Source organism: Castor canadensis, chromosome 13 (assembly GCF_047511655.1).
Source record: "Castor canadensis chromosome 13, mCasCan1.hap1v2, whole genome shotgun sequence".
Taxonomy (NCBI): Eukaryota; Metazoa; Chordata; class Mammalia; order Rodentia; family Castoridae; genus Castor; species Castor canadensis.
In genome coordinates this window covers 108,138,896-108,164,640 of record NC_133398.1, presented here as the reverse complement: position 1 = coordinate 108,164,640, position 25,745 = coordinate 108,138,896, and the positions used below count along the sequence as shown (strand labels likewise).

General features: G+C 38.0%; 1 protein-coding gene across 1 annotated transcript in view; it reads left to right on the top strand.

Moving 5' to 3' along the window:
* The first annotated feature begins 454 nt into the window (after positions 1–454).
* The window catches only part of LOC109701607 (short transient receptor potential channel 3-like), a 40,616-nt gene continuing 15,325 nt past the window's right edge, over positions 455–25,745 (top strand). The window contains 3 exon segments of the mRNA XM_074052202.1: positions 455–1,322; positions 8,202–8,390; positions 24,641–24,857. Coding sequence (XP_073908303.1) covers positions 555–1,322; positions 8,202–8,390; positions 24,641–24,857 — 1,174 coding nt within the window. The 5' untranslated portion in view covers positions 455–554.

Sequence of the window (25,745 nt, the reverse complement as noted above, 5' to 3'; positions counted from 1 at the left end):
TTGCTAAGTCATGTCTGAGTCGTTTGAAAAAGTAATTCTGTTAAAATTTTTTGGAACTCAGCGCATTCAAGCTTGATAACTTGGGCTAAATATACTGCTTCTCTCTCTCTCTCTCTCTCTCTCTCTCTCTCTCTCTCTCTCTCTCTCTCGTTAAAAATGTCCAATGACTTGAGGAGGGGGTTCTGTCCTAATTCTTGAAAAACATTAGCTTCTAGCCTGTTGCCTTGGTGCCCACTACCCATTTGCGTCTACTTCCACAATTTTTAAGAGCAGGAGTCACATTATTACCGCAAGGTACCCTCCTTACCAGGGTCGCAACGGAGGGATAGGTGTGTGGTATCATTTTAGTATTACTCCCTCTGAATGCCATTTTCTAGAGAACAGGAGCTGTTGTTTGGAAAGCCAAAGCTATTCTTCCGTGTCCAGCAGCCCAATGGTGAATCTGGGGTCAGTCTGATCCACCTGCAGGGGCTCTTCAGTGGGTGCTGTGATAGGCAGAAGAAAGCCACATGCCCTCCAGTTGAGTTGTTTTCTTATCTCTACTGATCAGCTCCATGGAAGGAAGCCCGTCCCTGAGGCGCATGACGGTGATGCGGGAGAAGGGCCGGCGACAGGCCGCCCGAGGTCCGGCCTTCATGTTCAATGACCGGGGCATGAGCCTCACAGCAGAGGAGGAGCGCTTCCTGGACGCTGCCGAGTACGGCAACATCCCCGTGGTGCGCAAGATGCTGGAGGAGTCCAAGAAGCTCAACGTCAACTGCGTGGACTACATGGGCCAGAACGCGCTGCAGCTGGCCGTGGGCAATGAGCACCTGGAGGTGACCGAGCTCCTGCTCAAAAAGGAGAACCTGGCGCGCATCGGCGACGCCCTGCTGCTGGCCATCAGTAAGGGCTAAGTGCGCATCGTGGAGGCCATCCTCAACCACCCGGGCTTCGCGGCCAGCAAGCGCCTAACCCTGAGCCCCTGTGAGCAGGACCTGCAGGACGACGACTTCTACGGCTACGACGAGGACGGTACGCGCTTCTCGCCCTGCATCACCCCAATCATCCTGGCTGCGCACTGCCAGAAGTACGAGGTGGTACGCATGCTGCTGCTGAAGGGCGTCAGGATCGAGCGCCCGCACGACTATTTCTGCAAATGCGGGGACTGCATGGAGAAACAGAGGCATGACTCCTTCAGACACTCCCGCTCCAGGATCAACGCCTACAAGGGGCTAGCCAGCCCTGCTTACCTGTCCTTGTCCAGCGAGGACCAGGTGCTCAACGCCCTGGAGCTCAGCAACGAACTGGCCAAACTGGCCAACATAGAGAAGGAGTTCAAGGTAAGCGTTGCGCTCCACCAGGCGGCTCTGCTCTGAGCACTCACCCACTTCCCCGGTGTTTGGCCCCTTCCCTAGTTTGCTCTGGAATCAGTTTTGCCCAGTGGATTTTAAATCACCTTCAGAGCGGCTGTGATGATATCACACACAGAAGTTGGCCCGTTACTGCCCCAAGGAGAGCTGCGATAAATTCACTTTGGCCATGTGTATATCCTGGTTCAGAAAGCTACACTTGTGGTGCCACTCTGTGTCTGGGTAAGTAGTAAAGAAAAACATGTCAAAAGGAGGGATTTGGGGTGACCTCCTTTCCAAATTATTCCTCCTGGTTTGTAGTTATTTTTTTGGCAGTGCCCAACACAGAAGTGGTAATAGTTTTGTTTGTTGTATTCTCCTAAATGGGTGCATTGTCCCTAGAGGTGCTGCAATACCAAGTCCACTCCCTATTCCATCTCTGCAATAGTGTTAGTCTTGGAAAGCCTCTTTGTGGGCCCAAGCATCTGTATATCCCTTTTGAATCAAGAGCCAAAAGACCAACATACAATGCTATTAAAATCAATTTATGAATGTGGCAAATGTCTCTCCTCGAATTCTCCAACTGTATATTCAGAGTGGTAAGCCATAGATGTCAGGTTAACCCAGAAAGATATGGATTTTTTTTAAATGAGTGAACTATTTCTTCTGCTTTAATGGGTTTTTATAATGAGTAAAAATTTTTTCTAGACATCTTTCTTTTCCAGTCAATTTTATTTAATTAAAGTAAGTCATATATTTATGATAGGACCATTTTTATTTCTTACTCAATTGCTACATCCTTCTGGGCATTTGAATGTCTCTAGTTATTAAATCTAGAGCAAAAGAACACTTTGGAGTTCTGGTAAAAACCCATCAGCTCTTCTCAGAAGGTTCCCACCTCCCATTTTCCACCTAAGAAGACAATTGCAGACACCAAATCCTGGAATTATTTTCTGGTTGCTGAGTTAATCTTTTTAGTTTAATATTGTAGTGTCAGATCCCAGAAAGAGTAGCTATTCTGCCTTTCACATCTGAATATAGTTTTTCATATTTAAATGAGCTTTATTAAAATGCAAGAAGTAATATAAGTCAGGTGAAGGAAAATCTACTTAACTCCGGGGTTGCAATAAAATGGTAGGAAAGTGGTCTTCTCTCCCCTTTCCATCCACACCAACTTCCCTACATATTCATCAACACTCATTATGTCCTGGTGGAGAGCTGGCCTTAATGTAATAATCTTGTTAATCCATTAAAACATTTTCTGATGCAAAAGCTACATATATTTATTGTAAAAAATTTTGGCGAATACAATGAAGAAAACAAGTATCACGTTGTATCTACTCCCTTTAAAGGCATTTATTATGTGGAATTTGAAAATAAATATTTCCTTGGACTCAGCATAAAAATTTTTGCAGACAGAACTCATACAGAGCAAGTTGACAATTTCAAATTGGTTATAGATAGTAGAAAAGTATTTGGGCAAAATAATTCTAAAAATCACTTCTTTGCTTTTGAGACAGTGATAAAAACAATTCAAATTTATTTGCCTGTTATTTCAAATGTCACACAGACATTATTTTCACATCCTTTCCTTGGTATATATTGAAATTTTGCAAAAGAAATCCTATAAAAGGGAACATTTTCTAATGTTATGTTTTAAAATTTACTAAAGATGGAGATGTTTGCAATTCTACCCAGAGAAGTCATCTCAGTGAAGCCATGGTAAGAGAATTTGTTATTCATAGTTTTCCCCTGAAGCTAGCTATATCCATATTAGTTATGCTTAGATTCTCCTTTACTCTGACATGAAGAGTTGTCTCTGAAAACCTTTCAAGGTGGGAAAATATCATAAGTAAGAAGCAAAAATAGAAGACAAAAGGAGGGAGAGCCCATTAAGCTAAGGATATGTGAAATCTTCTGAATCTCACCGTCCCCTCTTTGGATTATATGGCAAGCATTTGAATAGGTATAACCCTCTCTGGGCTCATTTTAGGACAGTTTGTCAGAAGTTATAGTCTGAAAAGACTGTGAGTCTTCCCCCCCCCCCGCCAGCTGGATGTGCCTTTTCTTCCCACTTCTCTCCTGTCCTTGTTGATCCTTTCTCATCTGCCCTTCTTTCACCCCTCTGCCCTCTCATCCCATCCTTGGGTCCATCCAGCAGGGCTTTAGACAGACAGAGAAAATAGCGCTTCAAGCACTGACCCAGAGACTCTGTGCTCTGAAAGGGCAGGGAAAGTGAAGTTCATTTCTGAGGAAAGCAGGTGACCTAATTTGCCCTGTTCCATGGTGTTTGCTATATTCTTTCTCCATAGGAACTTGGAGCTCAAAGTACCAGCCTTGAAATGAAAAGATAGATAATGTGCTCCCTAGTGAAAAAAGAGGTGATTTTTTTCCTTTTCAGACACATATACCTATTTTATTAATGGTCTGTCATATCTAATATCTCACCCCTGAAATTGCCTTCATATGGGTGCTTCAGAATAGATTTTCAGCCACTGTGCAGTTTTCAAAGTTCTTTGAAGAACACAGTAGGCACAGTGCTGAAAATATACAAAGGTTGTTACTCACAGAGGTCAAACATTCAAGGATATAGATTTAGATAAACGTATGGAGGATAGCCCAGTGATAGGTTATTAGAGAAGTATCTTGGATGTGTAAATGTTGTCTGAGGATCAGAGTATTGGACAGGATGGGCTCCATGTCTAATCATCCAAATGTCAGTGCTCAGGAAGCCAGCCATTTATTACAACTTCAAAGTGCAAACTGAAATTTCCTAATTCTGACTGAGCCCATGGTGCACTCTTTTTGTAACAAAATAAAACAAAACAGAAAACAAGGCCATGTGCCTTCCCTGTACCTCAGTATTCCTTGCCTTAAAGTAGAAAAGCAGTTTCAACTCATGTCACAGTAGAGCTATAAGGAAAGATAAAATGAATATTATACAAAAAGCGGGACAGCATTTTATAGCAGAGGGAGACTCTAGGAAGCATCTGAATATATAGGCCTCTCATTTTACAGGTCAGAAAACAAAGCCTATACCCAAAGTCCCATCTGCTAAACCTGGATTTGAGAATCTTGAGTCCCAATCCTAGGTATAATTTCTAAAATAATATTCCTGATCATTTTGAAGCACTTCTATACTACTTTATGTGTACCAAGCATTCTGTAAGCATGTAATCCTCATAGTACCAATTTAAAGTAGAATTTTTCTCATGAGAGGGGTTAAGTAAATCCTACAACATTACACAGCTGGTAAGTGACAGAAGCAGTATTTGAACCCAGGAAGTCTGGTTTCAGAATCTATGCTTTTAGTCACTACACTACCCTGACTCTTTTGCTGTTAGAGAAAAGGCCCTATAGAATCAAGCCTGGATACAGTTCAATTTCAATTTTCCTCTTTAGGATGAAAAGGAACCAGAATGGAGATTAATCCATATATGTTAAAAGAGGAGTAGACAGGTTGTGGTGAGACTAAACTTCATTGATTGTTCTTCTTTGGGCTTGAGCAGGACCTTGGGGTTTTGAGTTCCTGCTCTGTATTCTATGCAGTAGGTCTACCTGCTAACTTTGTGGAGGGCCATGACACCAGAACAGTGATACCATGAAGACCATTAAGTAACTCGATTGAGACGAATTTAGTTTCTTCATTATTTGGTCTGAGCTATGAAACCACATGAGGCAGGACCTTGTGGTGGACCTAACAGTCAGTGCAGACTTTAGATGGATAGTTACTTTTGCATCAGAGGAAAAGCTGTATGTAGCTAAAGCTTTGCATCTTTCACTGGAGCTCTGAATAGGTTTAAAAAATGCCCAGGACTGAAATAAAATAAATCATCATTAGCCAGGCACAGTAGCAGGTGCCTATGGTCCCAGTTACTTGGGAGGCTGAGTCCAGGAGTTCGACACCAGCCTATGTATCATAGTAGACCCATGTTTAAAAAATCACCATTATCTCCAGCTCTGATTGCTTTCTGCATTTGGGTAACAAACATCTTCCAGCAGGAAATGTAAATTGTTATGAAGTCAAAGCATTGTTCTTGTAACATGTATTGATTATCATATTTTACTTGTTTCTTTACTGATTTTTCCCTGCATGTGGAAAATACACAGCTTTCTTTAAAACTGTACAGTTTGTAAATTATAATTTTAAAAGGTATTGAGTCATTATGTATTACTGCAGGCGTGAGTAGTAAGTTTTCTTCAAAGCATGGAAAGTAGCCTCTTTTATTTCTGATCAATGGAGAAATGGTGATCCTATGTTGTGCCAAATCTCACAAAATAGTTGGACCTGAAGAGTAACATGAAAAAATTTTATATAAAAAGCTATATTAAAAAGGGAGCTTTATATAGGAACAGGCATGGATTTAATATTTCTGTACAGTATAATAAAATATTTCATTAGTCTTTCAGGAATGGAAGGCAGATGGATATTTAACTGACACTCTGCATAGAAACCAGAGTCTGAACATTTTATTAATTTTATCAGTTGCATGGCATCAACTTGAATGGAAGCCAAAGACTGAAGCTGTATTCATTGTATCCATTCCCTTATGAGGGAAAAAGGATTAACTGTAACTGTTCTTTATCTGAATTTCTGATATCTGAAATGGAAACTATTCTAATCCATGTAGTCTTTAAACATTCTCTCTCTGCTCTTCTTGTTTATTTTAGTTGGTGATATGGTTTTACCTACCAAATCAAATTAATTATTTAAGGGAAGAGAATTGTAATCCTTCAGTTTTGTTTTGAAGTATGATTTTTAGAAGTCCAGAAATTCTGCTGTGCTATTACTTGGTTATATAGACACACATGGTATCTCAGAATATGTTGAAGTAAGGAATTCGATTTTCCTCCAGTGTACCTAATTAAATTATCTGGCTCAAATAGGAAAAGGGGAACAGGTACTAGAGAAAAGGTTAGATCAAAAAGAATTAACCTAGAAGGTAACACCCACACACAGGAAATCAATGTGAGTCAATGCCCTGTATAGCTATCCTTATCTCAACCAGCAAAAACCCTTGTTCCTTCCTATTATTGCTTATACTCTCTCTACAACAAAATTAGAAATAAGGGCAAAATAGTTTCTGTTGGGTATTGGGGCGGGGGAGAGGGAGGGGGCGGAGTGGGTGGTAAGGGAGGGGGTGGAGGCAGGGGGGAGAAATGAACCAAGCCTTGTATGAACATATGAATAATAAAAGAAAAATGAAAAAAAAAGAAAACTTTCTTTTATGGAATTCAGCTTGTTCCTAGTTTGCAAGCAGAGGCTGTGTAGACAGTATCTGCCTATAGCAGTTTGTATTAAAAGCATTCATTACATTTTATTGTCTAACTAAAAAAAATTATCTGGCTCACTTTCTTAATGGGCTAGAATTTTAATGAAGGTCACAGAGGTAGAACTGGGGTTTCCAAAAGTGAGACACTTTCCCAAGAGCTGGTCACTGGCACCTCAGCTGGAACCAACGGACTAGAAATAGAGCTCCCTTCAGAAGCAACAGTGAGCACTACCAAGTCCTTGGCACTATGGAAATATGCAAATGAAATGAAAAATTCACAGATTATTTTTAGCAAAGTGTTAGTTCCAGTGGCCTGGAAAGTTTTCTCTCAGGTACTGATATTCTGCAACCCTTGAGAATTCCATAACATATAATCAGACACTTCTCTCTTTCCAGTTCTGCAGGGCATGATAAAATGCCCTTCAGACAAACCAAGAAAAAGCCTCTTTATACAGATGAGTACCCATCCACATCTTTCCACTTATAAAACAATTATTATTAAACACTAACTTGTATCAGAATCACCTGAAAGGTATGTTGAGCCAGATTGCTGGGTCCTTCCACAGTTTTTACATCAGGACATCTGGGGCAGAGTCTGAGATTTTGCTTTTGTTGCTGCTGCAGCTGGACTGAAGACTATGGTTTCAGAAGCAATGTCTCCAACAAGGCAAGGGGTAGTAAACTGGATACAATATTTTCACACGTAGTCAATCTTCTATGTTATTTGCCATGTTAGAAAAATTTTCCATTATAGAAATGGTCTTAGTTTAGCTTTAAAGTAACTGTTGTTTGTACAAAAGAGATAAAACTGTTTCTGATCCTTTGGTTTGTCACCATGGGCATTTAGCCAACATCACTTAATACAAACCAGTGACTTGAATGCATACCACTTTTTCTTGAGTAAATTTAAATTTTTATTTTTTATTTTTGCAGTGCTATGGATTGAAGTAAAAGCCAGGTACATGCTAAGCAAGCACTCTACCACTGAGTTATGTCTCCGGCTACAACTTTTAATTGACAAATCATAATTGTATATATTTAGGGGGGTACCATGTAATGGTTGGATTCGTGTGTACAATATAGAATGGTTAAATAAAGTAAATTAACATGTCTGTCACCTCACTTATCATTTTTTGTGGTGTGACATTTAAAATATCACCTGAGCATTTTTGAAGTATATGGTACATTATTGTTACTGTTGTCACTGTGCTACCCCACAGATTTCAAAACTTCATTCCTCATCTTTAACTGAAACTTTACACCCTTTGACCAATATCTCTCCATTCCTTCCCCAATTCCAGTCTTTGGCTAACCACCATTTGATTCTTCATTTCTAAGCATTCAACAGTTTTTAGATTCTACATATAAGTGCAGGTGCATACTGTTTTCAGAGCTGTTTCATATGGTTGGGCAGGTTGCAGAAAGGAACCTAGATTGGCTTCTGGTGGGGAAATGTGGCCTGTATGTAACTCAGCAAGCCTTGCAAGGAGCTTCCTACCAAGAAGAATCAACACAGTTTTCTAATCCACATATATACTACACATTTTCCATTGAGTTAGGGGAAATTCTTGCACTAAACACAAAACCTTGTTTTTAGAATGACTACAGGAAGCTCTCCATGCAATGCAAAGGCTTTGTTGTGGGTGTACTCGATCTGTGCCAGGACTCAGAGGAGGTGGAAGCCATTCTGAATGGAGATCTAGAATCCATGGAGCCTCTGGAGGTGCACAGGCATAAAGCTTCATTGAGTCACATCAAACTTGCTATTAAGTATGAAGTCAAAAAGGTGAGTCCACTTTCATCCATAGACACATAGCATTGATGACATAATCCATGACATTTTAAAAAGTAATTAGAGTAGATGCTATTGATTAAAGAAATTTTTTCTTCATGACAGAGATTAAATGAAGAATCATGACAAAGTTACAAGTTAAAAGTGTGAGTTCTAATCCTTTCCACTTATTACCCATGTGGGACTTTGGACAAGACATGAATCTTCTCTAAATTTCAGTTTCCTCATATAAAAGGGGGGATGATATCTCTTACCTATCTTAAGGTTTGGGGTGGAATTTAAATGAATCACGATATATAAAAAGCACTGTGGAAACTTATTTTCAGCATATTAATATCCAATACTTGTATACAATTTTAAGGCACTATTACCCAGTTTCTCATGTTGACTTTTGCAGAAAACCTATGTTATTATTTATTTTATTTTAAAATAGGTAAGGTAGATGATGAGATTTCTATTGTACAAGGAAAACGAAGTTTACCAAGCTTAAATGACATGTCTGAATTCACATACCTATAGAACTGGTCATGCAAGAATCAGAAATAAAATTTTCAATTATCTTTCATTCTGATTACTAAAGAAAAACTGTTATGTGTAGTCATTTGCTAACTTATATGGAACTGTTGAATAATTCACTAAAATTGTAGTCAAAATGTTTCATTACAATAAAATTTCAGTTATCTGGAATCTAATAGTTTATGTTATGTCATATAACTGAGAGAGGTTGTTTCTGGGGTTTTTTGTACATTAAGAGAAGCTGGTAAATCACAAAGAAGGAAGCTCTCATCAAGAAAATATCTGGTTTTATGATCTGGTCAATGACCAGCCAAGTCTCTCTCCTTCACTGTGCCATGGTGCTTAAGAGGCAGGTGCTGCCAGGCACTGGTGGCTCACCCCTGTAATCCTAGCTACTCAGGAGGCAGAGATCAGGAGGATTGCAGTTCGAAGTCAGCCCAGGCAACTACTTCACAAGACCCTATCTCAAAAAACCCTTCACAAAAATAGGACTGATAGGGTGGTTCAATGTGAAGGTCCTGAGTTCAATCCCCAGTACTACAAAAAAAAAAGGTACTTACAACTAACCTGAAAGTCCTGATGTTATCATGGGTTCCCTGAGTGACCATCCAAAAGTTACCTGTTCATCTATGCCTTGGTCTGTCTGTTTGTCAGTAAAATAGGGACAATAACAGTACCTACTAATTTAGTTGTTTGAAAATTACATGAGACAATGCATGTGAAGTAAGCAGCATAGGGTAGAATGTGGTAATTGATCACTAAATATTAGCTAGTAACATTTCTACATTATGAAAACTCATAGTTTTAGCAAGTTCAGGCATCAAAGACAGATTTCATATTCCTTGTACTAGTTCCATGCCTTAGTATTTGACCATAGTTAATTTAAGCAGGAAGGAATTTAGCAAGTGATGTTAGAAAGCTTAAAGAGAAGTGGCAGAACAAGCTTATACAAACTGTGCTTCCAGAAATCTCACTCAGAATCAGGCCTAAAACTGACCTTGTAAGAGAGTTTCTGGGTCCCCAGCAGAACAATTCTGCCTCTGCTGAATTGACCAGCTTCAGCACCAATAGGAAGAATGCTCTGTATCCTCCCCCTGCTATCACAAGACCTTCCAAATCACACTGCCACATGCCTGGAAACCAAAGCCAGTGTTTGCATCCTATCACCAAGTAGGAATGGAGACAACCTGCTCCATTTCTTTGAATTCTCTCTCTCTCTCTCTCTCTCTCTCTCTCTCTCTCTCTCTCTCTCTCTCTCTCTCATACACACACACACTCACATGCATCTACCACAACACAGAAAACTTCCACATATAGTACTTAAAACATTTTGGTTAAGCCTTAATATCAGATCTCACTGTTTAGTAAGACAATCAAATGTGAATGTTTTGGATTAAGATTGAAATAAGATAACTTTTGTGGAAATAAATCAGCTACAAGATAATTAAGTTGACTAGACTGCCCTCCTCTCAGACCATTCTTGCTGGTTGAAGTTTTGCTAGGTTGGGGGAAACAATTATCTTAAACAAGATTGACAGTAAGCCATGTTTAGAAAATTGTCTGGCCATCTACTCACGTCTTTGGCACCTGAGAGGAGAGAATTGATTTCAGTGGTCACTGAATTTTTTTCATTGCTTTGAAAGTGTCATGTTACAGAGACAGCTCATCTACAGATGTGCTTCTGTTAACCAAACCATCTTACAAAGTGAATGCCTTACTGCATGTTCATGTTAAACAAATTGGTGTGTAGGTTACAATGCATGAGGTGTCATTTATAAATTTGCTATCAGTCAACCATCAGGAAACCAAATAAAAAGTATTTAGAACTGAAAGGAGATATATGACTTTGCAAGCATTTTTGGTTTTGTTTGTCTTATGCCATAAAAGGAATATATTAAAGTCCTTGGTTTGGAATCTTCATTCAATAAATGTATATAAGAACTCTATTCTAGAATTTCCATTGAAGCCCCTGTTCCTCCTTTCTTTCTTCTTAAGGATTCCTTCATTTTCAGTCAGCACTCACCCACCTTCACTCTAGAAAGGAGGAAAAATATCCCTACCCATTCTTGCTGATTTCTTTTTCTACCATCTGATTTCTAGTCCCCAGACAAAACCACCTCCTAATAATAATAATAATGGCTCTACCCGCTGTGGCACAGAGGTAGTATATAGATATATGCAATCCATTGCGATTCCAAAATTACTTTCTATTTTGTGTACTTTTTTACCCTGTGATAACATAATAAAGTTATGTTTATTCAAATCAAACCATAATTCCACCAAGAAACCAAATTTGTGTAATGGTGAACTGCTTAGACCCCAAATAAGGCTCAGGTAGTCTTTCTTCTACTACCTGCCCATGATCCAATACCAGCCTTGGTTCCAAGTATATTGGTTGCTATCTGGGCTGAATTCCCTCTAGAAGTTCCATCCAGATCTTACAGAGCTTAGTGGCAGTTAACTGACAAAATGAAAATATGAAAGACCAGAAGAGGAGCTACACAACCATAAATTTAATGCTTATATGGGCTTTCTGATATAAAAGTCATAGAAGAAAACAAAAATATAAATAATTTGACTACATACAACTTACATACGAGATGTATAAACTGGGGTAGCAGCACATGCTTATAATCCCAGACACTCTGGAGTCAGACAGGAGGACCCAGGGTTCAAGGCCATCCAGGGCAAAGTTAATGACATCCTATCTGAGAAACAAGATAAAAATAAAAGGGCTTGAAAAGGAGTTCAAGTGGCAGAGTACTTTTCTAGTAAGTATGAGGTCCTAGGTTCAATCTCAAGTACTGGGAAAAAAAAGATCATGAACAAAGAAATGAAGGACAAGCTGGGGAACTGGTTTTCCAAATTATAACTTATAAAGGATTGATATTGTCACTATTGAAAGAATTCAAATTTATAAGAAAACATACAGAGTGCTATAGAAAAACAAGCAAAGGGCTTGAATATGTGGTTCACAAAAGAGAAAAATCAAGTGGCCAATTACCATATTTAAAATTTTCAAACCCTCTAGTAATAGTGTATTAGTCAGTGTGGTGTGCACAGCTGAAATTCCAGCACTCAAGAAGCAGAGGCAGGAAGATCACAAGGCCAGCCTGAATTACATAATGAGACACTGTCTCACCCCTCCCCAAAAAATAAATACATATACTAATATTCAAATGTTGTTTTCCATTTCTCAAATTATCAAACAATAAAAAGTTATAATTTTCAATGCTACTAATGAAACAGGCAATCATACTCTTGCCTCTTTTCTATCAGGGAGTAAATTTGTCCCTCAAAATCTTGACTTTTAATTTTGACTGCATCTCTGTATGGCTCTATGATATGAATCTGAACTTCAATCCCTATTCCTTATAGAACAATAAGAGTAATACCTCCTTCATTGTGATCCATGTCTGTTGTAAGAAACTTCTTGACAAAAGGTACAAAACTTGATAGGCTACTACATCTGCAAAACTGGGCTCTTGAGAAAAAGAAGAACATTTCCTGAATTCTTCCTCCCTGTGCTCCTATTTCATCCATAATGGGACTGCAGAAAAATCATCTAATGAAGAGACAAAAGAAACACACAAAAGTATCCAAGGTGTATCCACTCTGTGCAGAAAGCATGCAGGGGAAGCCCAGCATTTGAGCAAAGCAATGGGAAGGATGAATTACTGCAGAGACTTTGGGGTGTGTGTGCTGGGCACCAGAGTTCCAGTTCCTGCCCTGCAATTCTCATGTCCTGGTTTATGCTCAGACACCAAGAGATAACACAGCATTTTTTAACTCAGTGAGTTAAAAAAAAATCCACAAAACCTGTAAAATGTAAATTTTCAGTTTATAGTTCACAATCCAATGAACTTTAAAAGGAAGTCAAATTGTCTAGTTACTCACAAGAACATTTTCCTTTTAAATTATATAAGTTACAGCTCTATCAATGTCATTAAAAACAAGAACAATGTCCCTATTGTGATTTACACAACAGTATTCCCATGAAGACATTTCTTATGAAAGCTGATTTGATGAAAATATAGTGTAATATGATTTTTAAAAGTTTAAAGTTATTTGTTTTCTAACCACCTGCCATGATTGGTGGTTCAGTTTAAAATCTATTAGTCATTGGGCAGGAAAACAATGTCTGTTCTGTAATGCCGTGAGAGTTTTGTTCCACTAAAAGATAGAAATTTTCTTGTGTCAAGCAGTCTCCCTTCAAATCAGAAAACCTCAAATAAGGGTTATATTTTTGTAATGACTTCAATTTGCTGGTCCACTGAAGTTAGGACGCAGCATACAAATTTGATCCATTCAGCTATGAGTGACATGGCAGCATAAGGAGTTTTTTAGGAAGCAAAATATTTTTAAGAGATAAAGTTTACTGTCCTATTTTGAAGTAGTTGAAAAGAGAAAGACTCGTCTCCAAGAGGGATTAGGGTTTTTTTAAAACCCTCACTTGCTGATATTGTATTGGTTTTATTTCTTTTTCAAGATGCCACTTATGTACTTGTACTTGGACTTTAAATCATTGAGAAAAATCCATATGCCTGGATTAAAAGGAATCGACATGTAGTGTATTATCTCAAAGAGCATAGAGTCAGTAGTATGGGAAATGTACCAGAAAAGCTCAATTTTAAGGTATAACAATTAGAATGCAAACACCGTGATTGGGCTTGTATTACCCTACAGTAAGTGCTGGCACTGCATTGTGCAAGTCACAATGAGACAAATCTTGCCCATCACATGTATACCATGTGGAAAGGATTGATTTTAATCAAGTCTTTGAGATTCTGCAATGTTAATGTAGATGTGATTAATGCAATAAAGCACATCTTCCAACTTAAAGATTAGCCTACAGAGGAGGAACCAGAAAAGAGAGCCATATCACAGAATTAATACTTCTGTCCTCAAGAGTTTAAAACCTAAGAAAGAGTAATGTCTTGGTCCACTTGTGCTCCTATAAAAGAATATGTGGATTTGAGTAATTTATAGAAACAGAAATGTATTTTTTCACATTTCTGGGATCTTCTAAGTCCAAGATTGGGTCACTGGTAGGTTCAGTGGTGCCCTGAGGGCTACATAATCCAGAGGGGTGGAACACTGAGTCCTCACATGCAGAAAAGTGGACGAGCAAGCTAGCTAAAAACTTAATGGAAACTTTTTTAACTAGAGAGCAGCCCTCATGGATGAGTCACTTCTTGGTAGAGTGTTTCTGTCTTGTTTTTTAAGAGACAGGGTCTTGCTATGTTGCCCAGGCTTGCCTCAAACTCCTGGACTCAAGGGATTCTCTTGCCTCAGCCTCCAGATTGCTGGGAACACAGGAACCCAACACCAGCTGTCATCTCCTCTTTAAGGCTTCATGTCTTGAGAATATCACATTGGCAAAACCTGAATTTTGGAGGAGATACTTTCAAACCATAATAAGATATTTCCCAAAGGAAAATTAGTTCATCAATCCCAATGGACACAAGCCCACTTGTCTCTTAACTTCATGGGTATTTTGTGTCTTGCAGAAGCCTTTGACTATATAAAATAAAAAAGTGGGTAGTTGACTTCTCAAGTAGTAATCTGATTTGATGACATGATATGCTTAACCTGTAGCTTTCTTAATATGCCCAATTCCTTACCCTAAGCCAAGCCTGCGGGAATCACAAAGGATGCCTTTTATTTGCATCTGTCCAACTTCCCACAAATGCAAATTCTCCAAACACTTATACATTTTGATCAAATTCAAATTAAGACTACTCTATTTTAGATTCTTATTATCTTGACCAACATTTGGAGTCCCTATTATAATAGCTTATATTGCATTTACTGAGCACCTACTCTATGCCCTAGAGCAATGACTGCCTATGACTTAATGCAACTCCTATTTTTATCTTCTGTCAAATGTACAAAACACTGCCTGGTTCATACTAGGGTTTAAGACATTTTGAAGAGTGAATAAATAAATGAGATAGACATTTAGGAGCTACAGAGGGAGGAGTGAAGCAAGAAGGAAATAATCCAAATATAGTATGGGGCAGAAATGGAAATTTGGGACTCTCAACAAGAATCCAAGGAAGTTTCACATAGACACAGGGATTCTTCAATCTTGATTATATCCACAGTCTTTCTTGTGAGTTCAAGTAATGATTCCATTGGAATGTGAAACTCTATTTTCAAAAACTAGAATCTTTCTAGGCATGGAATACCAGAATTTGGGAGGCTGGGGCAGAAGGACCCAAAGTTTGAGACCAACCTGGGCTATATAGTGAGACCCTGTCTCCAAAAACAACAACAGCAAAAATCAGAACACTGTGTATATATGTATGTAAGTGAAAAAATAATATCCGTTGAAACTATCCCAGGAATGGGGGAAGGGAGGATGTGGGAGAATGGTGGAGGGAGCAATTTCAAGTACAATATATTTGATATATTGTAAGAACTTTTGTAAATGCCACAATGTACCCTAACCCAGAACAACAAAAAAAAAATCAAACTTTGGAAGAATGGCAAACTCTTGGTTTGGAAAGGAGATCTAATATATAATTAATAGTTAGCAGTGTTCTAACATATAATTAATAATTAATAAATATTATCTAATTAATCTAATATATAATTAGCAGTGAGCATCAGGCCTTGGAATTTTTATAACTGAATTGAAAAGAACTTACAATCAAATATGAGTCTTCATCAGTTTGGGCTGCTGTAGCAAAGCACCATAGTCTGGGTGATTTATAAACAATGGAATTTTCCTTTCTCATAGTTCTGGAAGCTGGCAGTCTGAGATGGGGTGCCAGCATGGCCAGGTTCTAGTGAGGTTTCTTTTCTGAGTTGCAGACTGCCGACTTCTCATAGTACTCTCACATGGAAGAAAAAGCCAGAGAGCTTTCTGGGGTCTCTTTTACAGGAGAACCAAGCCCATCATGAGAGCCCACTCTCATGACCTAAAGGCTTCCCAGAAGCCTCACCCCTTGATATCATCACAAGTAGGGTTAGGATTTCAAAATGTGAATTTGGAGCAGGACACAAACATTCAGTCCATAGGAATCTGTTTTTTTTTTCAGGTTGCTCATCAAACAAGAAAATGTAACATTTCTTTAAATCCCCAAATACTCCCTGTTAATATTAGTGCAAATAATTGATAACTGAATTAATTGAAATACTTAATAATATTTCAAGTATAATATTTATAAACGCATTCTCACTACCTCTGTCAGTGGGCCTTCAAGTCCTCCTACATGCTGGCCCCCAAGGGTGTGAACTTCAGTTCAGGGGTGGAGATGTAAGAAAGATTGTACCTCCACTTCATACCTTGGGAGGTGAACCTCTTTTCTTTTGGTAGTGTTGAATCAGGGCCTTATACTTGACTTGAGCCATGTCCCCAGTCCCTTTTGCTTTTAGTTATTTTTTCAGGTAGGGTCTTGTGCTTGCTGTTGGGCTGACCTCAGATCCATGATCCTCCTACATATGCCTTCCAAAGAGCTAGAATTACAGGCATAAGCCACCATGCCTGGCCTTTTTAAAATTTTTGTTTTGTTTTGTTTCTCCATACTTTTTTATATTATTGTTGTACTGGAGGTACACTGTGACATTTAACAAAGTTCTTACAATACATCATTGTTGAATTCACCCTCATTCTTCTTTACATCCTCTCCCCCCACTCCTGAAATAGTTTCAGTGTGTATCATTTTTCCATTTTCATACATGAGTACATAACATTTCCACTACATTCAGTCTCCTTCACCCTTTCCTTATATTCTACCCGCTCCCACTAGTACTAACCCTGGACAAGACCTGCTTTACCTTCCTGCTCTCTGTTTTTGAAAAAAGTCATTTTTCCTTGAGATAGCACTACAGGGAGTTTCCTTGTGAATTTCTATGTATATATGTACTATAACTCGAATTGGCTCATGCTGTCTATTTTCCCTCTTTTACCTTGTTTGCCTTCTTATCTTGATTTCAATAGGTTCAAAATTTCTATAATTCATTCATGTGTAGAAAGTACATTACCCATATTCACCTTTTAAACATCCTTTTTTTACTGACCTCCCCTTATTGTAAACTGCTTTTCATAATATTGCTTATATTTGTATTGTGTCTGTCTCCCACATATGAGAGAAAACATGCAGCCTTTGTCTTTCCGAGCCTGGCTTGTTTCACTGAACATGATGTCCTCCAATTGTATGCATCACCTTCAAACCACATGGTTTCATTTTTTCCTTATGGTTAAATAAAACTCCATAAAATTCTAATACATATATATGTGTCTATATATGTATACATTTTCTTAATCCATTCATCAGTTGTAGGGCTTCTGGGTTGTTTCCATTGCTTGGTTATTGTGAAAAGTGCTGCAGTAAACACCAATGTGCAAGTGTCTTTATTGCATCTTGACTTATATTTCATCAAGTGGAATTGCTGGATCACATGGCAGTTCTATTTTTTTTGTTTATTGAGGGGCTTCCATACTGTTTTCCATAGTGGTTGCACTAATTTACATTCCTACCAACAGTGCACAAGGGTTCCTTTTCCCCCACATTCTTGCCAACATTTGTTGTTGTTTGTGTTCTTGATGGTAGCCATCTAAAAGAGGTAAGGTGGAATCTTAAGGTGGTTTTGGTTTGCATTTCTTCATTTTTAAAAAAAAACATTTGGACTTCTTCCTTTGAAAAAGCTGTGTTGTTTTCACTTGCCCATTTCTTCATTGGGTTATTGATTTTTTTGAGAGTTTAGTTTTTTGAGCTCCCTGTATATTCTGTTTATTAATCCCTTGTCAGATGTATAACTGTCAAAGATTTTCTCCCATTCTGTGGGCTGCCTCTTAATCTGGTAACCATTTCTTTTCTTGTGCAGAAGATTTTTAGTTTTATGTAGTGCCATTTGTCAATCCATTCTCTTAGTTGCTGAGTCACTTGTGTTCTATTTAGGAACTCATTCCTATTCCTATTAGTTTTAGTGTATTCTCTGCTCTTTCCTTCAAGTTTCAAAGTTTTACATCTTATATTCAGGTCCTTAATCCACTTTGAGTTGATACATGTATAGAGTGGAAGACATGAATCTAGTTTCAGTTTTCTGTATGCAGATATCCAGTTTTCTCAGCAACATGTATTGAAGAGGCTGTTTTTTCTCCATCAGAATCAATATTGTGAAAAATGACTAAACTATACTACCAAAAGCAATCTACATGTTCAGTGCAATTCCCATTGCAATTCCAATGACATTCATCACAGAGATTGAAAAATCAACCCTAAAGATCATTTGGAAACAACATGAGACTGAGAATAGCCAAGGCAATATGAGCAAAAAGAGCAATGCTAGAGGTAACAAAACACCCAACTTCAAACTATACTACAGAGTCATAGCAATAAAAACAGCATTGTACTGGCACAAAAATAGATGTGAAGACCAATGGAACAGAATCCAAAACCCAGATATGGATCCTTGCTATTAGACCCACCTGATTTTTGACAAAGTTGCCCAAAACATATGATTTCTGTTTTTTCAATTAAAATTGCTGAAGGAAATTACACTCATTCGTTATGAGTGTACTATTTATGAACAGCTGAGGAATTAATTGCCTAGAGTTGCTAAGCATCATTAGAATTATTAGCTAGAACTGATGAAAGATGAACTCTTTTAACAAATACGAACTACAGCTGCTCTCTATGCCTCTCAAAGTTTCCAAAAACATTTCAAGGTCCATCACATAAGGTTCATTGTTTTTGTTTATTTTATTTTGTAGAAGAAAGTGGTATTTTGATTTTTTTTAGTGTTGCAGCTAAACACTCCTTTGAAAAAGTAAGATGGCATTCAGAGTTGATTTTTTAATGACTTTTTGTAATTCCTGAACTTAGGCAAACTATACCTGGTCATTCAAAGAAATACATATCTAGCCACAAATGGGCAACTTTTTGTCATAGGAACCTATATATACTGGCCTAATTACAAATACGTCCTGATACCTGAATAAGGATGGGCCTTAAAGAAATGTACTCCATCTACATGATACAGGCAGATGACTTTAACATATTCAAATGGCAAAAAATGAAATAAATTAAATGGCAGAGCTGAAATAAGTATAATGTATTTATTTTTTCTGATTAGAATTGTGGTTATAAAAGAACTTCTGGGTCAGGTGTGGTGGTACATGCCTGCACTCAGGAAGCTGAGACAGGTTGATTGAGAGTTCAAGGATAGTCTTGGGTAGATAACAAGACCCTGTCTCAAAAGAAAAAGGAAAAGGAAAAGAAAACCTGCTGGTGGTAAATGTTTGTGTTCTTTTGACCTGTGACCTCTGATAGAGGAGGAAATTTTTTTTTTAAAAAGGTGGAGGGATAGGTCACCTTTTTTCTGACAGGGGGCATGGCCCAAGTGGTAGAGAGTCAGGCATGAGGCCCTGAGTTAAAACCCCAGTATGGCCAAAAAAGAAGTATTAAATAATTTTTTGAAAAAGGACAGATCTCTAAAATAGGAGAGAAGTGACAGCACAGCGTGGACCCAGCATAATATCTGTGGGCTCACTGATAACTTTGCAGATCTTTTCCACATTTTCAGTAATGATACATCCCTACTCACTGGGCACAGCAGAGATATGTTTTTCATACATGTAGATTTTAGGGATTACTCATGATATTTAATGACATTTCTCTTTCAGCAATAGTCAACTGCCAAGTACTTTTCTGAATGACTTTGCATTCAGTTTTGAACCAAAGGCAAGTTAGCTGGAACAAGATGGGCCATATTTTCACAAAGAAATCAATGTCACCCTCAGTTCACAGGGGAATCAATAAATTTTGGAAGGTTTCTATCTGAAATAACTAGTAAGGATGACATTGATTTTACTGTCTTGTTTTCACTTTAGTTATTCCAATAGTTATGAAGTAAATTTTGGAAAATGGAGGGAAGGCAAAGGAAGGTTACCAGAACTGTATTCTGGAAAACATGTATTAATATTCTTAGGACTCACTTGCTGACCTGTCAACAGTGGATGGTAACCTATCTCTCTCTCTCCACCTCCCAACAGTTTGTAGCTCACCCCAACTGCCAGCAGCAGCTTTTGACCATCTGGTATGAGAACCTCTCAGGACTGTAGGAACAGACTACAGCCATCAAGTGTCTGGTTGTGCTGGTGGTGGCCTTGGGTCTTCCATTCCTCACCATCGGCTACTGGATTGCACCTTACTGGCTCGCTACACTTGTTTATCTGTGGTGGATGTAGTGTGTACCTTTGGGAGGAAAAGAAAAAAGCTTGATAGTGAAGTCTCCCATCTCTTTTACCCTGAATGTTAATTACTCAAGAACATGGAGTCTGCTTTTTAGTAACTGGATCAATTTAAACGGGTGAGAAAGGATTTGGTACTAGCAGGATAGATCACATTTGTAGGCATAAAATACTTGGATTTTTCAGATAAAATCCCCATGGTCAACACAAAAGAAGAAAAGCAGCTTGAGTAAAGTAGTCTTTGTGCAAATCTATTGACAGTTTAATAAGCCAAACCTCAACTGGGCTGGCTGGAAAGGGAAATAGACAGCTCCACATACATAGCCCCAAGAAATAGTTAACCTGGGAGCTCATTTGAACTTTGAACCTGTACAAAGCAACCTAAGACTGAGTATATTAAGCACATTGAGCACAGCAGTAATGCCCAGTCTTCAAATAGGTGCCTGTCAGCTTCCCTTAGCCCTTTGTACTTTTGGAAGTTTCTTTAAAATATAGAATTTGAGTTTGTGGGGGGTTGTATTTTTTACATTGGTTAGTTTTGATTTGATCATTTGTTTACTACCTTTTTTCTCCTCTCAACTTGCCCATGTAGAGCAAATTTGGTTGAGCTTAAGAAATCTCTTATGGAAGACATGGAAAGGAACAGGGGTCTTGCTAACAGAATCTGTATTCAGTTAATAAAGGGCACTGTGTGTGAGAGAGAGAGATCTGTTTTGAGAGCCTTTAATCCTGTTTTTATATTCTGAAATCTGGTTTTGTTTAAATCAGAGGCAGTCTCAGGCAAAATGAGTCAAGGCCACTTATAAATGACCCTGGAAATCTGTCAACCCTCTGGCTCTGCAGTCTCCCCTGGCTGCCTCCTCCACAGGCACCATATATGTGTGAAAACGTTCATCCATCTTACTTCAATGTTGAGTTGCCCAGTACAATTTAAGGCAGAAAGTTTGTCATTTTGATAAAGTTTGATGACTAGACTAAGTTCTTTTGTTATGTATCATGGAAAATTTCTTTATGATTCTTCAAATACATAAACACTAAAGACTAAAATATAAATAATATGAGACAGCATGCAGTAAGACAAAAACCATAATCCACTCACATAATTTCCCTTTCTGGAGGAAATGAATTTGAAAATCTCTATTTCCAATGCATTTTGTCTCTTCAGGCAGCTTAATCAGTCAAAGCATTACATTAAGTTTGAAAGAAGAATCTTGGAATCTACTCTTTTGTCTTCTTGTTCATTTTTACAAGTGCAACTAACTGTGTGGTGAATTTTGCTGAGTAGCAAAAGGAAAGGTGGGAATTGAGTCATTTCTGGAAACTCCATTTATAGTTTCTACATACCACCTATCCTACATTACAAAGATGACATAGCAAGAATTCTTCACATGTATACCATTTCAAAGATAAGCATGTTGCTTTCTATTAATTGTATTTAGTTTTAAGAGAACCTTTGGGAAAAAACAGATTTAACCACTCCCAAGAAATTACTTGTTCCATGGATAAACTACTCCTAAGGCACCTTCTTTCCAGCTTTGTGACAGCAATGATGTGCAGCCGTATTGTTTATTTTTCTGTGCCTATTATGGAAGATGTGACATTTGTCTGTGTGCACTCATGTTTAATCCCAGAAATACTTGGCATTCTTTGGTCATTTGTTGACATCAAATTCAGATATTAGATATTTGTTCAAAGTTAAGATCTTTGCCAGGTGCCAGTGGCTCATGCCTGTGATCCTAACTAGTTGAGAGGCTGAGATCAGGAGGGTTGTGGTTCTAGGCCAGCCCAGGCAAATAGTTCATGAGACTCCCATTTCTAAAATTATCAGAACAAAATGGACTAGAGGTATGGATCTGTCAGTAGAGTTCCTGTTTTGTAAGCGTAAAGCCCTGAGTTCAAGCCCAGTCCAGACACACACAAAAAAAAAAGAAAGAAAGAAAGAAAAGGTTAAAGTCTTTTATTTATTTATTTATTTGTTTGTTTGTTTGTCACATTTGCTAGGCAGGCACTCTACCACTTACTTCAGCCATTCCACTAGCCTCTTTTTGTGTTGTTAGTTTTAAGATAGGGTTCCAGAGCTGACATTGAACCACAATCCTCCTGATTTCTGCTTCCAGAGTAGCTAGAATTATAGGCATGAGTCACCAGCACATGGCAACTTAAGGTCTTTTAAATGTGAACTTGAATGTTTTTTAAGATCACCAACTGAATTAAAAGGCAGTTTGTGAGTATGTAGAATAGAGAAATTATTTGATAAATCATCTAAATGTACCTAATTCTTACACTGTGGAGGCCATGGAAACAGGAGGAATTATTTTTCATTTCTACTAGAACATGGGACCTTTTTATATGTGGTACTGGGGATTAAACTCAGGGCCTCTTGATTTAGAATATGGGACTTTTAAGGACACTATGTCACAGGAGATTTTTAAGGAGTTAATTCAAAAGAATTATAAACAACTTTAGAAACACTTTTGTACTATAACATGACTTTCCAAACTGACAGATGACTTTTGATTGTTAACCTAAAGTTTTTAACTATTCTGTATCTCCCTATTAGAGTAGTAGCATATAGAATATTTATCTTGATTCTAACATTTTCTGCCTTTTAAACATATATGAGGATACCTTTAAACATATTTAGAAATAAAAACTAAAATTTACTGTGATTTTAGTAACTTCTTCATTCTTCAGAGGGTTTTTAATGCCTGTATTAAGTCTACAAACTCATCATAACATTTGCAATTACAAATAAAGAATTATGCTGGCTTAACTTGAACTTTTTTTCTCCAGTCCCTAAGAACTTTGACTTTGCAGTCTTTCATGTAAAAGTAAGAGCAAGAACCAGTATATGCACAATGGAATTTTATGCAGCCATGAAGAAGAACGAAATGTTATCATTCGCAGGTAAATGGATGGAATTGGAGAACATCATTCTGAGTGAGGTTAGCCTGGCCCAAAAGACCAAAAATCATATGTTCTCCCTCATATGTGGACATTAGATCAAGGGCAAACACAACAAGGGGATTGGACTTTGAGCACATGATAAAAGCTTTAGCACACAAGGGAGGGGTGAGGATAGGTAAGACACCTAAAACTTTAGTTAGCATTTGTTGCCCTTAACGCAGAGAAACTAAAGCAGATACCTTAAAAGCAACTGAGGCCCATAGGAAAAGGGGACCAGGAACTAGAGAAAAGGTGAGATCAAAAATAATTAACCTAGAAGGTAACACACACGCACAGGAAATTAATGTGAGTCAACTCCCTGTATAGCTATCCTTATCTCAACCAGCAAAAACCCTTGTTCCTTCCTATTATTGCTTATACTCTCTCTTCAACAAAATTAGAAATAAGGGCAAAATAGTTTCTGCTGGGTATTGAGGGGGTGGGGGGAGAGGGAGGGGGCGGAGTGGGTTGTAAGGGAGGGGGTGGGGCAGGGGGGAGAAATGACCCAAGCCTTGTATGCAAATATGAATAATAAAAAAAAGCAAAATTTATAAATTCTAAAATGGTAAAAAAAAAAAAAAAAAAACGAGTATATGCCTTGTGATTCCCAAAAGGGCATCTGCTGATGCAGTACATCCTAAGACAAATCAGACATTAGGAAACAATGAACTTTGTACTAAATTAAATTATCTTTTGTGAAAGAATCTCCCTAAAAAGAGTAGTTTTCATAATGTATAGCTCTTCAGAAATAGAAATAAGATTTTTTTCAGTACTGGGGCTTGAACTCAGGGCCTTCACCTTGAACCACTCCACCAGTACTGTTTTTGTGAAAGGTTTTTCTAGATAGGGTCCCACAAAGCATTTGCCCAGGCTGGCCTCAAACTTCAATCCTCTTGATCTCTGCCTCCTGAGTAGCTGGATTACAAGCATGAGCCACTGGCATCTGGCTTAGAAATAATTTTTTTTTATTATTCATTTATTCACATGTGCGTACATTGTTTGGGTCATTTCTCTCCCCTGCCCCCTTACCTCATCTCTCCCCTCCTCCCCCCCTTCACTTCCAGGCAGAACCTGTTCTGCTCTTATCTCTAATTTTGTTGAAGAGAAGACATAAGCATAATAAGGAAGACAAAGTGTTTTTGCTAGTTGAGTTAAGGACAGCTATACAGAGAGATTCCTAACATTGCTTCCATGTACAAATGTGTTATGAGCCATGTTGATTCATCTCTAACTGATCCTTACAATGGTTCCTGATCCCCTTCTCATGTTGACCTCTGTTGCTTTAATGTTTCTGTATTAGTTCCTCTGGAGTGGGGACATCAAACACTTTCATGTTTTGGGTTTTCTACCTATCTCCATACCTCCCATATATGTTCTCCCCTTTTCAGAAATACATTTTTTAAGTGTTCCCATTTCCTTTACTTATTTATTTATTTATTTATTTATTATCCTATATACTAATTGTCATAAGTGGAATTAGATTTTCTAAAAGTTTCGTTCTCCCTCTCCCTCTTTCTCTCCCTCTCTCTTTCCTTCTGTCTCTCCCTCTCCTTCTTCCTTTCCTTCTCTCTCATTACAGCTGGGGAAAATTCTGCAAAGCCCTTTTATGAAGTTTGTGGCACACACTGCTTCTTTCATCATCTTCCTGGGCTTGCTTGTGTTCAATGCCTCAGACAGGTTTGAAGGCATCGCCACACTGCCAAATATCACTGTCATTGACTACCCCAAACAGATCTTCAGGGTGAAAACCACCCAGTTCACATGGACTGAAATGCTAATTATGGTCAGGGTTCTTGGTAAGCCTTTTATTTTAAGTGCTCTAATTTCTACCAAAAAATAATTATATAAATGATTGTCATTGTCTACTAAAAGTGTTACACCTTATACGGTAAGAAAGTCACTATTATAGGACAAAATAAATAGCAAGATCACTGAACAATTTAGTAGCTAGATAATGCTAAAGGATACCTTAACACCAAATAAAAATTTATTATTGGTCTGGGCATGCTAGTACATCTCTGTAATCCCAGATACTTGGAAGGTGATCAGGAGGATTACAAATTGAGGTCAATCTCGGCAAAAAAGTTAGCAATACCCCATTTCAACTAACAAACCAGGCATGGTGGTACAGATGTGTGATCCTGGCTACACAGGGGGCATAGGTAGGAGGAGGATCTAAGTTTAAATCCCAGCATTGAAAAAAAATTATTATTAACATGAACCTATTTATAAACTTATGTTCAGAAATGTAACTTCAATGATTGAACAAATATTAAGATTTTAAAATGTGATTCACTGTGATAATTATTTAACTTTGTGAAAATAATTTATTGGCTATTAACTGATGACTAAAGAACCTTTATATTGTTTTATTTTCAAAGATTTTAGGAGAATTTCCTTCCTCAGAAAGGTTGTTACTTTAAAATGGATGGAACTGGAGAACATCAATCTGAGCAAAGGTTAGCCAGGTTCAGAAGACCAAAAATCGTATGTTCTCCCTCATATGTGGTCTTTAGATCTAGGCAAATACAGCAATGTGGTTGGACTTGGGTCACATGATAAGGGGAGAGCACACATGGGATGTATGGGGATAGGTAAGAAACCCAAAACATGATAGTACTTGATGTCCCCACTGCAGAGGAACTAATAGAGAAACCTTAAAGCGACAGAGGTTAACATGAGAA